This window comes from Physeter macrocephalus, chromosome 9 (genome assembly GCF_002837175.3).
Source record: "Physeter macrocephalus isolate SW-GA chromosome 9, ASM283717v5, whole genome shotgun sequence".
Taxonomy (NCBI): domain Eukaryota; kingdom Metazoa; phylum Chordata; class Mammalia; order Artiodactyla; family Physeteridae; genus Physeter; species Physeter macrocephalus.
This window is the reverse complement of record NC_041222.1, coordinates 74,320,396-74,336,593: the sequence shown is the minus strand read 5'-3', so window position 1 is coordinate 74,336,593 and position 16,198 is coordinate 74,320,396. Positions and strand designations below refer to the sequence as shown.

At 44.1% G+C, this 16,198-nt stretch overlaps 1 protein-coding gene across 1 annotated transcript in view; it reads left to right on the top strand.

Moving 5' to 3' along the window:
• Nucleotides 1-1,235: 1,235 nt before the first annotated feature.
• DCAF12 (DDB1 and CUL4 associated factor 12) overlaps nt 1,236-16,198 on the top strand; it is a 41,182-nt gene continuing 26,219 nt past the window's right edge. Inside the window, exons 1-2 of the mRNA XM_007100744.4 lie at nt 1,236-1,724; nt 2,812-3,066. Coding sequence (XP_007100806.1) covers nt 1,635-1,724; nt 2,812-3,066 — 345 coding nt within the window. The 5' untranslated portion in view covers nt 1,236-1,634. The remainder of the gene's footprint in view (nt 1,725-2,811; nt 3,067-16,198) is intronic.

Sequence of the window (16,198 nt, the reverse complement as noted above, 5' to 3'; positions counted from 1 at the left end):
AGGAAGCTGACCCACTACTGACCCACCCACTGCATGTGTGTCTCTGAAGGGATAGGCCTGACCAACTAAGACGGGGCTGCCTTTCCCAAGGTGGCATTAGGGGTTAGTGGCAGTGCTGACTTGGGATGGCAGAGGACACTGTCTCAATCTGGTCTTTGGTTCGGCTTGGAAAACAAATCCAAATCTCCTCGTAGGCAGAACTTCAGATGGGCCAACAGAGCTCCCTGGAGGTATGAGGCCTGAAGCCTGAAGGGATCAGCAGGTAACTGGGCACTACAGCCTGAGGGCCGTCAGCCCCAAGGAAGAGCTTCCTGCTTCCTCAAAGGATTTCTTTGCCTGAGGAAAGGTGGGAGCTGGCACACAAATCCGTACAGAATCTTCTGAAAATGGAGGCAAGGGTGATCCTGAAGAAGCCCCCTTGTCTGGTGACCAATGACAGCCCTAACTGGACTGACAAGTTAAAGGCTCCTCTCTTTGTGGTTCAGAATTTCACCCTATCTGCCCTGATGGAGATGTAACCTGGGCCCCAAGGAAGAGGCAGGCAGTAGCAGTCCCCTGTTCTAGTCCTTACCTTAGGACCGCATGGAAGACGTAAGAAACATAAATTACGGAGGGAGGCCTATTTCATAGAGCACAAAAGACTGTGTGGCCGGCAGGTCGCGGGACTCCAAAGGGAGGCGAGGTACCACGCAGCAGCTAAGGAAGAGGTGACTGAGAGGCTGCTGCGATTAGGGCAGAACAGTCAGGGCGCGGGGAGGAGGCCAGCGGAGGGAGAAAGTCGACTGAGTGGAAAATGAAGCCTGAGAGCTCCCCTGGCGTGGGGAGAGGGTGGCCTGAGGCCCTGGGTCTGGTGTTGGGGGGACCTGGGTTGACTGTGCCCAACGTGGATTTCGAGTCGGACACCACCTTGCGGGTTGGGAAAAGGAAGTTAATGCCTCCTCTCACAGTGTCCAGCCCTTGGCGCCAGGGCTCGGTTTCATAGGTTTGGGGAAACGTGCAGCACTCAAAGGGAGATAACCAGCGGTGACTGCGGGGTAAAGGCGTGTTGGGAGGGATTCCTTCCCCGAGCGAGGGTAATCGCCCTCACTTCCGGGTGCCTCCGGATGGGCGGGTGGGGTTCCGATGTCGGGGGCCAGAACCCACATTCCTTTGCCCCCAGGTCGCCCACCTCCAGCGGCAGTCAAACGGCCGTTGAAAAAGGGCTGGCGGCCGCTGAGCAACTGCCGCGAACTCTACAGCGAGCCCTAAACCCAATCCTTCTGTCCGCACTGCATCTCCGTGGCGACGCGCTACGAAGTGCGGCTGCGCGAGGATGACGGAGCGCGGGCTAAAGGAAGAGGGTGTTTTGGTTCCAGCCGCTCGCCGTCCTTTCCAGACTTGGTCGTCGGAAAGCTTAGGGTTCCTGTCTCCCCTTCCCCTTCCCCTTCCCTTTCCCGGCCCCGGTCCTCCCTCCCTCCCTCCTTCCCTTCTGCCTGCCTCCCTTTTTTTTCTACTGCCGCCCGGGGTCCGGGCCATTTTCTGGACCGGGCGCACTACGGTGCGCGGCCCCGGGGCCCAGTATATGACCTGCCGTCTTGCTCCCGCTCGCTTCCCCCGCCCCATGTGGCTGCGGGGCCGCGGCGGCGCTGCCCACTATGGCCCGGAAAGCAGTTAGCAGGAAGCGGAAAGCGCCCGCCTCGCCAGGAGCTGGGAGCGACGCTCAGGGCCCACATCAGGGCCCACAGGTGAGGGCTTAGAGGCCGGGCCCCGGGTGATGAGGCCGAGGCACCCAGAGAATAGGGTTCGCAAATCAGGGAACCGGAACGAGGTCCAAGGTCTTGGGGGGACGGGGGGGCGGGTGAAGAGCGGAGCCCTGGTCAATAGGATCCGTGCTGGGCCCGCAGGAGTTCACTGGAAAGCAGATAGGCCGCAGGGGTGAGGAGCTAAAGGGGAACGTGAAAACGAGACATATTCCGGGGAGGCCTGCAGCCAGGAACGGGGCTTGAGGAGAAAACAAACTGGGTTTCTGAGGAAGGGAAACCGAAGTCGAGGAGAATCGGGAACAAAACCTCCAGTAAAATACCGGGAGAGACAGTAAAGTCCGCCTTCCTGTGGCCCGGGGAAGGGGAAATGATTGCGTCTCTCATATAGGAATGAGCCTCCCTTTGGGTACCCAAGCTCTGAGCTAGGCCTTTTGGCACTTGGACCCCTGGATGAAACAGCAGTTTCCAGGTATCACTCCTGTCCTGCTCTCTGGGTCTTTTCAGACTCAGATTTCCCGTGCCTCCCACCCCGTTGGTGTTTGATTTTTGGAATTCTGTAACTGCTTGGAGCGCGGACCTGGTGACAGGAAGGCGGCCACTGATAGGGCATCCCTGAAAGACCTGGGACCCCAGTTGTGCTCCTTGGGTTGCACCGTCCATGCTCCGCGGGGAGTACAGGCTGAGAGGGAGAAGGGGGCCCATTAGAGATGCAGCCCAGGTCTGTATGTTAATCTCTCGGCCCTTCACTCCCTTCTCTATCAAGGATAGCTTTAAAGTACCTGAATCCTTCACTTATAAAAGGCCTAAGTAAACCTTTCGTACTCTTTTCTGCTTTCATTCCTTTCTCTTTCAGCCCTTGTCTTCCATAGGTATCACTATGAGTAGCATCTTTTCAATGTTGGAAGAGTTAAACTGGACTTCTAGATTGACTTTCCTGTTCCATTGTATTTGTATTTCTGTTGTATGTAAATCCTGCAGGATGAGTTCTTAGTGATTTCTCTAATACAGTAGGATCCCTTATTCTGACAAAGGTAGCCAAAGCAGTGATTTCTAATTTTGCTTTCCACAGTTTGGCTGGGGTCACTCACTTCACAAAAGGAAAAGACTCCCCCCAGTGAAGAGGTCCTTAGTGTACTACCTGAAGAACCGAGAAGTCAGGCTACAGAATGAAACCAACTACGCTCGAGTGTTGCATGGTTATGCAGCACAGCAACTTCCCAGCCTCCTGAAGGAGAGAGAGTTTCACCTGGGGACCCTTAATAAAGTGTTTGCATCTCAGTGGCTGAATCATAGGCAAGTGGTGTGTGGCACAAAATGCAACACGGTAAGTTTCTGGATGGATGTGAACTCTCTCCTAGTTCTGGATATATGGCTCCACATGCCCTAGAATCTCTCACTGCTGGTTTTCCCCATTAGTTCTTTGGGGGAGGAGATTGCCTTATTCTCCTTTCCATTCCCTCCTATCTGTTCATGACTTCTTCTCTTTTCTATTCCTTTTCCCACTTCCACATTTCTTTTCTGGTAAATCTTCAGAGGAGTCGATTTCTTTAGGCCTCTTGCCATATGGATATGCCACTGCTTCTTGATTTTTTTCCCCCCGTTTTTATGTTGTCTTTTAAGTCAGAGGCCTCAGAGGAAAGAATGATGGTCTGGGCATCATTCAGGATACACGATAGTGAAAACCTGGGTGTTGTCTGCTAGGCTAAGGGCATATGTAGAAGTATTTAAACTCGTACTTGGCTAAAGATAGGAATAAGAAACATTCTCTTTTTAGGGGATAGAATCTAAAGATGTATTTCCTATAAGAAAGGGCAGGGAAGTATGTTGGGTGGTATATTTCAGGATGTATCGGGTTGGCCAAAATGTTCATTCGGGTTTTTCCATAAGATTTTATGAAAGACCCGAACAGATGTTTTGGCCAACCCAATAAATGTTTGGTCTTTGCAAAGTAGCCTTCTGAAAAGGATTCAGTAGCAAGAAAAATTGAATATGACATGAGTAGGAGAGTATTTTTACGTAGAATGACTTAGAAGATAGTTATAAGTAAATGAAGGGGAAATTTTATCAGTTAATTTAACCAGAACAATTAAAGGCGTGGATAAAATGTCAATCCATGATTGGATATTGTGGATATGATTGGAACAGAAGAGCACAAATAGCATGATGTCAGAGGAATGGCAAGTGAGAAAAGACAGGGCCTGCAGGTGGGAAGTGATTCTTTTTTAATAAATTTATGTATTTATTTATTTTTGGCTGCTTTGGGTCTTTGTTGCTGTGCGCGGGCTTTCTCTAGTTGCGGCGAGCAGGGGCTACTCTTTCATTGTGGTGCGCAGGCTTCTCATTGCGGTGGCTTCTCTTGTGGAGCACGGGCTATAGGCACGCGGGCTTCAGTAGTTGTGGCACACGGGCTCAGTAGTTGTGGCTCACGGGATTAGTTGCTCTGCAGCATGTGGGATCTTCCCGGACCAGGCTTGAACCCGTGTGCCCTGCACTGGCAGGCAGATTCTTAACCACTGCACCACCAGGGAAGCCCTTGGAAGTGATTCTGATTAACATGTGAGAAAAGATCAGATGTAGGTCCAGCTGCTCTCTGTTTTCACCTCACCCTGGGTGAATAGACAAGAAATGTCATAATGGCTGGGTGAATTTACCCTGGACAGAAACACATCTTGGATTAATTGAAAGAGAAGATGGCTCTAGATCAAGAAAGTCTTAAGTACTAGGAGAAGTATTTGTTTATAAAGGACATAGGCAAAGATTTAAACATGAGTTTTAAGGAACGATATAATACCGTGGTGGTTGAGGCCAAGCTTTCATTTCCTCTTGTTGAGGGTTGCTTGTGATAAAGAAGCCTTTCAAAACTAAGTAGTGGTGGCAAGCTCCTACAAAACTTCCTTTTCCTAGTCTCTCAGGTCACTACTCTTGGTTTAAGAGAACTGTCATCGTTGTCACTTGGAGTAGAAAGAGTCTTCCATTTAGAGGAATTCATTTCACACCCCATACCCATACAAACCATCATAGTGTTTTGCCCCAGCAAATGTTGCTGAATTTTAAACTGAATTAATCATCGCAGTCTCCTGCTTCTTGAATTTATTGACCCTCTTTTGAAGGTGAGAATAATGTTGAGTAGTAATTTAACCTACTCTTGATACGTGCCTCTTTCTGTCTTCCTGTATCCTCATGACTTAAAGTGTTTAAGTGGAGTCTTGCTTTCTTTTCTTTTTATAATTAGTGTTTTTCTTTGCTTAGCTTTCAGAACCAAAATTGGGAACCAGGAACAGTGTTCTTCTCTGAACTTTGTAATATTTGGCAAATGATTCTCTTATCTGTGCCTTTGTTTTCCCATCTGTAAAATGCAAGTGCTGAGATGGTAGCTGTATACATCTTGGGAAATATTTCAAGTTAGCAGTATCTAACTTGTTCAGAAATAGTAGTGGTGATAATGAATCCAAAGCCTTTTCCAATGCTCTTGGCGCTCCCTGGGACTTCCCTCAGTTTAAAAGGAAAATTACTTAAATAGTTAGCACTGTCTTTGGATAATATCTGAAGAGTTTGGGGAGGGAGGAGTTCATGTTGGATTCTCAATAGTAATTTAAGTTTGATGTATTGAAATTTTACCATCAGTGAAATGATTTAAATGTATTCAGTAGGAAAGGTATACCACAACTATTTATATTCTAAAATAATCTTTTAATATGTATCTGCGGGTTCGAAGTGCTCTTTCTCTTGGCATTCATGAGCGTTTAACTAAGTGTACACAGATGCTAAAAAGTTAGGCCATTTCCAAGTTAACTGACTTGGGGCTATAGTATAGAAACATTTGCTGAGGCAGTGGGTCATCCTCTGTGAAAAAAGCAGTAGAGGTTTTGTAAATTATTCTGTAGCTTGATTGGTGGGGTGGGAATTTCCCTGTGCTATGGGCTAACACTCAAACTAGGGGCAGTCCATTCAACCTCTCTGAATTCCCTGGGCCTAATAAGCACAGGAATAAGATTGCTAGCCTATGTTTTTTCGCTTTTTTTTTTTTTTTTGCCACACCACACAGCTTGCAGGATCTTGGTTCTCCGACCAGGGATCGAACCCATGCCCCCTGCATTGGAAGCTCGGAGTCCTAACCACTGAACCGCCAGGGAATTCCCCAGCCTATGTTGTAATCATTAACAACATTACAACATTCATATTTTTACTAAATTATTTAAAGAAGGAGAGTAGTATAACCTTAATTGAAATATGGGTTTGGGAACCAGGATGGGTAGGTATATTTTCCCGGTTTAGTGTTACAAACTCAGGTTATGTACAGAGCCATACAGAAAAGCTAAATAAGAGAAGCTTGCCAGAAAAACGTTTGAAACAAAAAAACATTTGAAGAGAAAATGTTTAGTTTTGTGCTTTCAATCAGTTGAAGTTTGAGAGGGGGTAAAGATTGAAGTTAGTGGTTTACGATTCACATATGTATAAGGGATTATTAAAATTGTTCTATTACCATGGAGAGAGGGTAGAGAAGTCACTCTCGGGTTCCATAAACCTTCCCTAAAATTGCAAAAATATCATTAGATGTATATTTTCTTAGCATGATGTGGGAGGGTGGTGTAGGGGAGCAGTCCATAGATTTCCTTACATTTTTGGAGGGAATTTTGTGAGCCAAAAATGGGTAAGAACCATTGATATTGACAGAGGGGTTAAGAACAGAACCTTGGAGAACACCTGCATTTATGGTGCAGGAAGATCTGCTACAGGGGGAGCAGGGAGGTCAGAGGAAAACCAGGAAAGTACCAAAAATAATTCAAGGAAGTGGATATTTTGAGAGGGGTTGGTTTGGGAAGGATGGTGATAGGCAGAGTGATAATGTGTGCAGAGTTTGAGGTTTTTAATTTTAGACATGAACTCTTATTTCCCATTTTTTGACTTTCAGGGACTCACTCACCTATAATAGATAAAATTGCTCCCTTGCAGGTAGGGTGAACCTCCACCACTGGGAACCATGAAGCCACTCAGTAAGAGGGTGTTAGAAAGGATTTACAAGGGTGATTTGGGGAAAGGCTTAAGTAAATAGGATTTTCACAGGAAAATCTCCTGTGGAATTATTTTCAGCAAGACCCCAAACCCTAAATGATAGTACCAGGCTAACTCCTGTTGCCAGAGCTGCTTTTATCTTTCTCACCAACTCCCAAAGTAATGGTCAGAGGTATACTGCTGACTTCATAGGTAGGCTTGGTGGATCACAATGAAGCAGACAAGATGAGGCTTGGGCTGCAATTTGCTGCCAGATGAGAGGAAGAGGCACTTGGAGAAGCCTAATTTTGGGGGTGGGGTGGAATAATAGTTACCAGGGTTGAGAAAATAGCTATAATATTATAAACTTGAGTTTACATATTCAAACTCCTGAAATCATAAAAGCAGAATATGAAACTCAATTTGAGACACATGGAAACAAACAAAGGAAAAATGTGGGAGATTTTTTCTGACTGGATTTTTTATTCATTCCTCCTCTTATTACTATTTTATTTTCCCAGTGGGGTTACAGCCCTTTAGAAAATGCTTTAAAATGCTTGCAGAATTCCTTGGGTTTGGCCAAGTGTACATCTCAGGTTAACAGCATTTTTTTTTTTAATTTTATTTTATTTTTTATACAGCAGGTTCTTATTAGTTCTCTACTTTATACATATTGGTGTATACATGTCAATCCCAATCTCCCAACTCATCTCAGCACATCCCCCCCACCCCACCCCACTTTCCCCCCTTGGTGTCCATACGATTGTTCTCTACATCTGTGTCTCTATTTCTGCCTTGCAAACCGGTTCACCTGTACTATTTTTCTAGGTTCCACATATATGCGTTAATATACCATATTTGTTTTTCTCTTTCTGACTTACTTCACTCTCTGTGACAGTCTCTAGATCCATCCACGTCTCTACAAATGACCCAATTTCGTTCCTTTTTATGGCTGAGTAATATTCCATTGTATATATATGTACCACATCTTCTTTATCCATTCGTCCATTGATGGGCATTTAGGTTGCTTCCATGAGCTGGCTCTTGTAAATAGTGCTGCAATGAACATTGGGGTGCATGTGTCTTTTTGAATTATTATGGTTTTCTCTGGGTATATGGCCAGTAGTGGGATTGCTGGGTCATATGGGAATTCTATTTTTAGTTATTTAAGGAACCTCCATACAGTTCTCCATAGTGACTGTAGCAATTTACATTCCCACCAACAGTGCAAGAGGGTTCCCTTTTCTCCCCACCCTCTCCAGCTTTTGTTGTTTGTAGATTTTCTGATGATGCCCATTCTAACTGGTGTGAGGTGATATCTCACTGTAGTTTTGATTTGCATTTCTCTAATAATTAGCGATGTTGAGCAGCTTTTCATGTATTTGTTGGCCATCTGTATGTCTTCTTTGAAGAAATGGCTATTTAGGTCTTCTGCCCTTTTTTTAAATATAAATTTATTTTATTTATTTTTATTTTTGGCTGCGTTGGGTCTTCATTGCTGTGCTCCAGCTTTCTCTAGTTGCGGCGAGCAGGGGCTACTCTTCGTTGTGGTGTGCGGGCTTCTCATTGTGGTGGCTTCTCTTGTTGTGGAGCACAGGCTCTAGGCACTCGGGCTTCAGTAGTGGCTCGAGGGCTCTAGAGCGCAGGCTCAGTAGTTGTGGTGCACAGGCTTAGTTGCCCTGCAGCATGTGGGATCTTCCCGGACCAGGTCTGAAACCCATGTCCCCTGTATTGGCAGGCAGGTTCTTAACCACTGCGTCACCAGGGAAGCCCTCTGCCCATTTTTTGACAGGGTTGTTTGTTTTTTTAATATTGAGCTGCATAAGCTGTTTATATATTTTAGAGATTAATCCTTTGTCAACAGCATTCTTATCTGTATGATCCTTCTATATTTTATAGTTAGGATATTAACCTGCTAATTAGGTTTTAGTTTTTTAAATGGCATATGGTTATTCTTTGTCTAGTAAGAAATGTTCACAGTTATCCCAGAATTAGTCTTTATCTTATTTTGAGAATATTTGGCTCTTTTGAGAGGAAGATTTTAGATGTGGAAGTGATAGAATTGCTATCTTGGCAAGTTCATTCTGCTGGGCACATGTGCAGAAGTGTTTGTAGATTGAAAACCATTGTGTAGATGCTTCAAAAAGTCTAAAGTACTGTGTCAAGTTAATTGATGTTATAAGGCTTTAGGAAGAGGAGCAGTAGGAATAAATTTATGCCTCTTATATGTGATGGTGCTAGAGTTGGCTGCCCTTTTCTGACTTGTCTTCATCTTGAGAAGGCCTTGCTTGGATTAACACAGGTATGGGCTCCAGGAATCCTGTTTCATGTAGTGTGTTGCAGACTTTAGTCACCCTCTATGTGAGGGAATTAATGGTCAAGAATGTTAGGGTATGACCCATGTACTTATGATCAGTTAATCTATAGCAAGAGAGACAGGAATATACAATGGACAAAAGACAGTCTGTCTCTTCAGTGAAAATTGGTGCTGGGAAAACTGGACAGCTACTTGTAAAAGAATGACATTGGAACATTTTCTCATACCATATACAAAAATAAACTCAAAATGGATTAAAGTCCTAAGTTTAAGACTGGAAACCATCAAACACCTAGAAGAAAATATAGGCAGAAAACTCTGACATAAATCATAGCAGTATTTTTTGGGGTATATCTCCTAAGGGAAAAGAAAAAAAGCATAATAAGCAAATGGGACCCAATTAAAAGCTTTTGCACAGCAAAGGAAAGCATCCACAAAATGAGAAGACAACATACTGAATGAGAGAAAATATTCGCAAGTGATATAAACAATAAGGGGTTAATACCCCAAATATGTAAACAGTTTATACAACTCAATATCAGAAGAAAAAACAACCTGATTAAAAATTGGACAGGGAGCTTCTCTGGTGGCGCAGTGGTTAAGAATCCGCCTGCCAATGCAGGGGACACGGGTTTGAGCCCTGGTCCGGGAAGATCCCACATGCCGCGGAGCAGCTAAGCCCATGCACCACACCTACTGAGCGTGCACTCTAGATCCCGCGAGCCACAACTACTGAGCCCGTGTGCCACAACTACTGAAGCCCGCGTTCCTAGAGCCCGTGCTCTGTGACAAGAGAAGCCACCGCAATGAGAAGCCCACGCACCACAACGAAGAGCAGCCCCTGCTTGCCGCCAACTAAAGAAAGCCCGCGCGCAGTGTGCTCCACAACAAGAGAAGCCACTGCAATGAGAAGCCCACACACTGCAATGAAGAGTAGCCCCCGGTCGCCGCAACTAGAGAAAGCCCGCGCACAGCAACAAAGATCCAATGCAGCCAAAAACTAAATAAATAAATAAATAAATTTATTTTTTTTTAAATTGGGCAGAAGGCCTGAATAAACATTTTTTCAAAGAAGACATACACATGACCAACAGGCACATGAAAAAATGCTCAGTATCCCTAGTCATCAGAGAAATGCAAATCAAAACCACAGTGAGATATCACTTCACACCTGTGAGAATGGCTATTATCAAAAAGACCACAAACAACAAATGTTGGTGAGGATGTGGAGAAAAGAGACCCCTTGTATGCTGTTGGTGGGAATGTAAATTGGTGCAGCCACTATGGAAAACAGCATGGAGGTTCCTCAAAAAACTAAAAGTAGAACTACTATATGATCCAGCAATTCCACTCCTGGATGTATATCCAAAGAAAAAGAAAGCAAAAACTCTAATTCAAAGAGATAACGTGCACCCTGATGTTCACAGCAGCATTATTTACAATTGCCAAGATATGGAAGCAACCTAAATGTCTTAACAACAGATGAACAGATAAGATGTGAGATATACACACACACACAGACACACACACATACATACATATGTATACATACACTTGCACACAACAATGGAATACTCCTCAACCGTAAAAAATGAAATTTGGCCATTTGTGACAACATGGGTGGACCTGGAGGGTATTATGCTTAGTGTAATAAGTTAGAGAAAGACAAATACTGTATGTTATCACTTATGTGTGGAATCTAAAAAATAAAACGAACGTATATACAAAACGGAAACTGACTCACAGATATAAAGAATAAACTAGTGGTTTCCAATGGGGAGAGGGAAGGGGGGAGGGGCAAGATAGAGGTAGGGGATTAAGAGATACCAACTACTATGTATAAAATAAATAAGCTGGGCTTCCCTGGTGGCGCAGTGGTTGAGAGTCCGCCTGCTGATGCAGGGGACACGGGTCCGTGCCCCAGTCTGGGAAGATCCCACATGCCGCGGAGCGGCTAGGCCCGTGAGCCATGGCCGCTGAGCCTGCACGTCCGGAGCCTGTGCTCCGCAACGGGAGAGGCCACAACAGTGAGATGCCCACGTACCGCAAAAATAAATAAATTAAATAAATAAATAAATAAATAAGCAAGCTACAAGGATATATTGTACAACACAGGAAATATAGCCAATATTTTATGACAACTTTAAATGGAGTATAAGCCATAAAAATTTTGAATCATTATGTTGTACACCTGAAATGAATATAATATTGTAAATTAGCTATATACTTCGATAAAAATTTAAAAATTGGGGCTTCCCTGGTGGCGCAGTGGTTGCGCGTCCGCCTGCCGATGCAGGGGAACCGGGTTCGCGCCCCGGTCCGGGAGGATCCCACATGCCGCGGAGCGGCTGGGCCCGTGAGCCATGGCCGCTGAGCCTGCGCGTCCGGAGCCTGTGCTCCGCAACGGGAGAGGCCACGGCAGAGGGAGGCCCGCATACCACAAAAACAAAAAAAAAAAAAAAAAAACAAAAAAAATTTAAAAATTAAAAAAAAAAGGTTAGGGCCTGAATAGCAGTCCTGTGGGAAGGATTCAAGAATTTTAGGGCAGCTTTTCTCAACAAGAATGTTGATGGTGTTTTGGTGGTTTCTTCCTTCTCTGGGATTTTACCTCATATTCCTGGAGATTTCACATTCTTGGCTTCTGCTCCATAGATGCCAGCAGTCCCCCTCTACCCTGCACCCTCAGTTATTGTGACAATCAGGCACATGCACATGTACACGCAGGCACACATGCATGCATTTTCAAACATTGTGCCCTCATTTGACAACCACCTCAGAGCTTGAGGCGGGCAGTTTTTCTCTTAAGTGATCTGAGCCCTTTATTTCAGGTATAGTCTGTTGGAAGCTTGGGATGTTGGAGAATGAACATAGGAGTAACATAGGACTCTTGCACTCCAGGCTTTTTTTTCTAGCTGGATCCTTGATAGACATTACAGTCAGAGAAAAACGTCTTCTCAAGCTGACACATGGACCTTTTTTCTGTTGGAATGGGATCAGTGCCCGGGTCTGGTTCAATATGAATGAGAGTTTTTCCTGGTGATATCTAGGAGTATTGCTTTTTAGCTTGACCTTAAGCAGGATTCTTCATATATTTCCTGGTCTAGGAGATAAAAGGAAGAAACTGACCCAAAATTGGCGACTGGGTTCAATCCAGGATTATGGTTGGACAGCAACATTCGGCTTCTTCTTTTTTTTTTTTTTAATTTATTTATTTCTGGCTGCGTTGGGTCTTCGTTGCTGCGAGCAGGCTTTCTCTAGTTGTGGCAAGTGGGGGCTACTCTTCATTGCAGTGCATGGGCTTCTCATGTTGCAGAGCACGGGCTCTAGGCACGCGGGCTCAGTAGCTGTGGCTCACGGGCTCTAGAGTGCAGGCTCAGTAGTTGTGGCGCACAGGCTTAGTTGCTCCGCAGCATGTGGGATCTTCCCGTACCAGGGCTCAAACCCATGTCCCCTGCATTGGCATGCGGATGCTTAACCACTGCGCCACCAGGGAAGTCCCAACATTCAGCTTCTTAAACTGCTGATAACACTTGAATGCTGGGATCCTTGGAGGCCATCAGTCCCTCTCACTTGTAGGTGGGGATGTTTTCATCAGGACAGTTTTCGAATGTGAGAAGAAATGGAGTAATATTTCCGCATTTCATTGGCTAGAATGTAGTGGGACAACTTTGTGTCTGCTTTTACTAAATTTATAACCATTTATTGAGTTTCTCCCATGTATAGCAAGACTGCTTCATGTGGGGTTGCAGTGATATAGAAACAAATCTCAGACAGAGCTGGAAGGGACTGTAACCACTGGCCTCCACTTTTTCTTTTAGAGTTGAAGAAACAGACCCAGGGAGAAAAGTTAATTTGCCTGAGATTCTATAATGAGTTAAGTTTGGGTCCTAATTTTCTTTATTCCTTGTCAGAATTCTTTATGTTATGCCAAGTACTCCTCAAACTTTCACTGCAATACCCCTAATGGCAGAGGAATGCCTGACCTCTGCTCAGCTTGGCTGGGATACAATACATAGCTGCGTGCAAAGTTAATAACAGCATAGATGCCTCATTAGAAGCGCCAACCAGGAGTACTCCTGGGAGGAAGTCATTCCTAGCTAGGGTATTCAGAAAGGATTTCCTAGAGGAGGAAGAGGCTTCAACGATGGGAAGGAAGCAGGGATGTCCATTCCATAGCAGAGTCAGGAATATACAAGGAATGTTGAGCGACTCTGGATAGACCCATTTGGCTGATGCTGGGCAGAAACAAGGGAGAGTGACTCAAGTCACTAGGGATTTGGTTGACAAGACTAACTGAATTTCCTGTGGATAACTTTTTTTTTCTTTCCTTCTGACTCATGTCTAGCCTTTAATAATGAATAATCCTGTTAATCACCTTTCTCATCTGGAGAATTGAGTTACATGCTCGCAGCATGGCCCCTGGTGAATTTATGGCCTGTTCCTGCAGCCCTGTAGACTTGGAGGATGGGGAAACCTGGGTAGCTGAGAGCAGAGGTTTGCTGGGAGGTGCCTGGCAGGCTAACTACCTGCTGAAAGTTAGTAATGAGATAGTCTGGTTACTTGATTTGGTTCCTGTTTTCCTTGGGCTCTTCTTCGTCTTCTTTTGCCAGTCCACCTTCTTCTAAATTGATGTATATTTGATTTCTGATTGCTGAGGCCTTTGTTTCCTAAGCATGACTCAGGAACTGTCTGCATCACAATCACTTGAGGTATGTGTTTAAAATGCAACTTTCCTGGTCCCCACTCCTGTACTGATTCAGGATTTTTCCTTCCGTGAAACCTAGGAATTGGAATTTTAAACAAGCTCTCAGGCAATTTTTATATGAATCACTGGCTTAGACTTTATGCTGTATAGCAATAATTTTTTTGTCACCTTATTAAATCTAGACGATTCATTTGAATCCTCCTTGTATTTTCTAAACCACACTCGGCATAGGTGGGACATCATGTTTAATGGATCTGGAAGAATTTCCTTGTAGGCATCTTGGTTAATATCTGTTCAGCAACCAGTAGTATGTAATCAAATCTTATTTCTGCACTTTGAGGAGGCCCTTGACAAATAATTATTTTCCTTATATGTCAGTTCTGGTCTCAACAGACAAAGCAAGAAATTTGCCCATTCTTTTTTTTTTTTTGTGGCTGCGTTGGGTTTTCGTTGCTGCGCGTGGGCTTTCTCTAGTAGCAGCGAGTCGGGGCTACTCTTCATTGCTGTGCGCGGGCTTCTCATTGCGGTGGCTTCTCTTGTTGTGGAGCACGGGCTCTAGGCGTGCAGGCTTCAGTAGTTGTGGCACACGGGCTTCAGTAGTGTGGCTTGCGGGCTCTAGAACGCAGACTCAGTAGTTGTGGCGCATGGGCTTAGTTGCTCCACAGCATGTGGGATCTTCCCGGCCCAGGGCTCGAACCCCTGTCCCCTGCATTGGCAGGCAGATTCTTAACCACTGTGCCACCAGGGAAGACACTGCCCATTCTTTTTTTAGGTCAGATCTTAGCTTAAGTCATTACTTTCCAATTTTTTGGTCTCTTTACTAGAAGAGTTATAGTAAACTTAAGTCAGAAATATCAACAAGTTTAAGTCATTTTGTATTGTGTATTTGGATTCATATATTCATGGGTTGAATCTGGGCTCCATTTATTACTAGCTTTGTACCCTTGGGCAAGCCAGGTAATTTCTCCTTAGCCTTTCTTTCACCTTTAAATTAAATGGAGTGGGGACTTCCCTGGTGGTCCAGTGGTTAAGACTCCACGCTCCCAATGCAGGGGGCCCGGGTTTGATCCCTTGACAGGGAGCTAGATCCCACATGCATGCCGCAACTAAGAATCTGCATGCCACAACGAAGATCCTACATGCGGCAACGAAGATACCACATGCCTCAACTAAGACCCAGTGCAGCCAAATAAGTAAATAAATACATATTAAAATAATAATAATAATAATGGAGTGAGTAGTATCTGCCTAGCTTAGTCATGAAGGAAATTAAATAAGTTGTTGGTTAGCTCGGTGCCTAGAACATGTACTCAGTAAATTGTTGATGTAATTAATGGCAGTGGAGGAGGAAATGGTAACAGTAGTTTGATGGTTCTAGCCTTTAGGTGTATTTCTGGCCAAATTCAGGTACATAAGATAAGATGTGACCATTTTTCTACCCTGTAAATTGGTTATTTTCTGTATGTCAGCCACATCCCAAGGAGCTTAAACATTTAAAAATAATTCATTTAGATATAATTTATATAAAAAAAATACAATTAGGAAATTATAGTTAATTTCATCATAAAAGGGATATAGATAAAAGTAAAATATTTTTCTGTATACAAATTAAAGTGTTAACCAGTTCTGATAAGGATGTGGTGGAACAGGTCATATATTTATTGCCACTAAAACCCTTTTTTGAAAGTAATTTGGCATTATGTTTCAAAGACCTGGGATGCATTGTTTGTTGAATGAAGAGCCTAATAAGTATTATACCCTTTGACCTAATATTTTCATACTTTGGAAATTATCCAAAGGAAGAGAGAAGTCTTTTTTAACAAAATAATTATTGGAAGCTATTTTATCAAAATGTTAACAATAGAATACTTAAGTAATTTATGGTAAATCAAATCTGCATGATATTATGGAGGTATTGACATAATTGTGAAGACTGTAATAACTATGCAGAGCTTTTGATATGTTAAATGTAATGAGATACAGAATTTTCCCTCTGCTGATTATAGCTATGCACCATTATACATGCATGTGATTAAGGACTGAACAGGAACTTGACAAATGAAAAACAGACTTGAAAAGAGGGATAGGATTTTTTTGGCTGCATCGTGTCTTAGTTGCGGCACACAACATCTTTCGTTGTGGTGTGCGGGCTCTTTGTTGCAGCACGTGGGCTTCTCTCTAGTTGTGGCGCAGGGGCTCCAGGGTACATGAGCTCTGTAGTTGTGGCACACGAGCTCAGTAGTTGCAGTGTGCGAGCTTAGTTGCCCCGTGGCATGTGGGATCTTAGTTCCCTAACCAGGGATGGAACAGGAGTCCCCTGCATTGGAAGGTGGATTCTTAATCACTGGACCACCAGGAAAGTCCCGAGAGATAGGATTCTGAGCAATCTTCCTTGCATTTTTTTTTTTTTTTTTTTTTTTTTTTTTTTTTTTTTGTGGTATG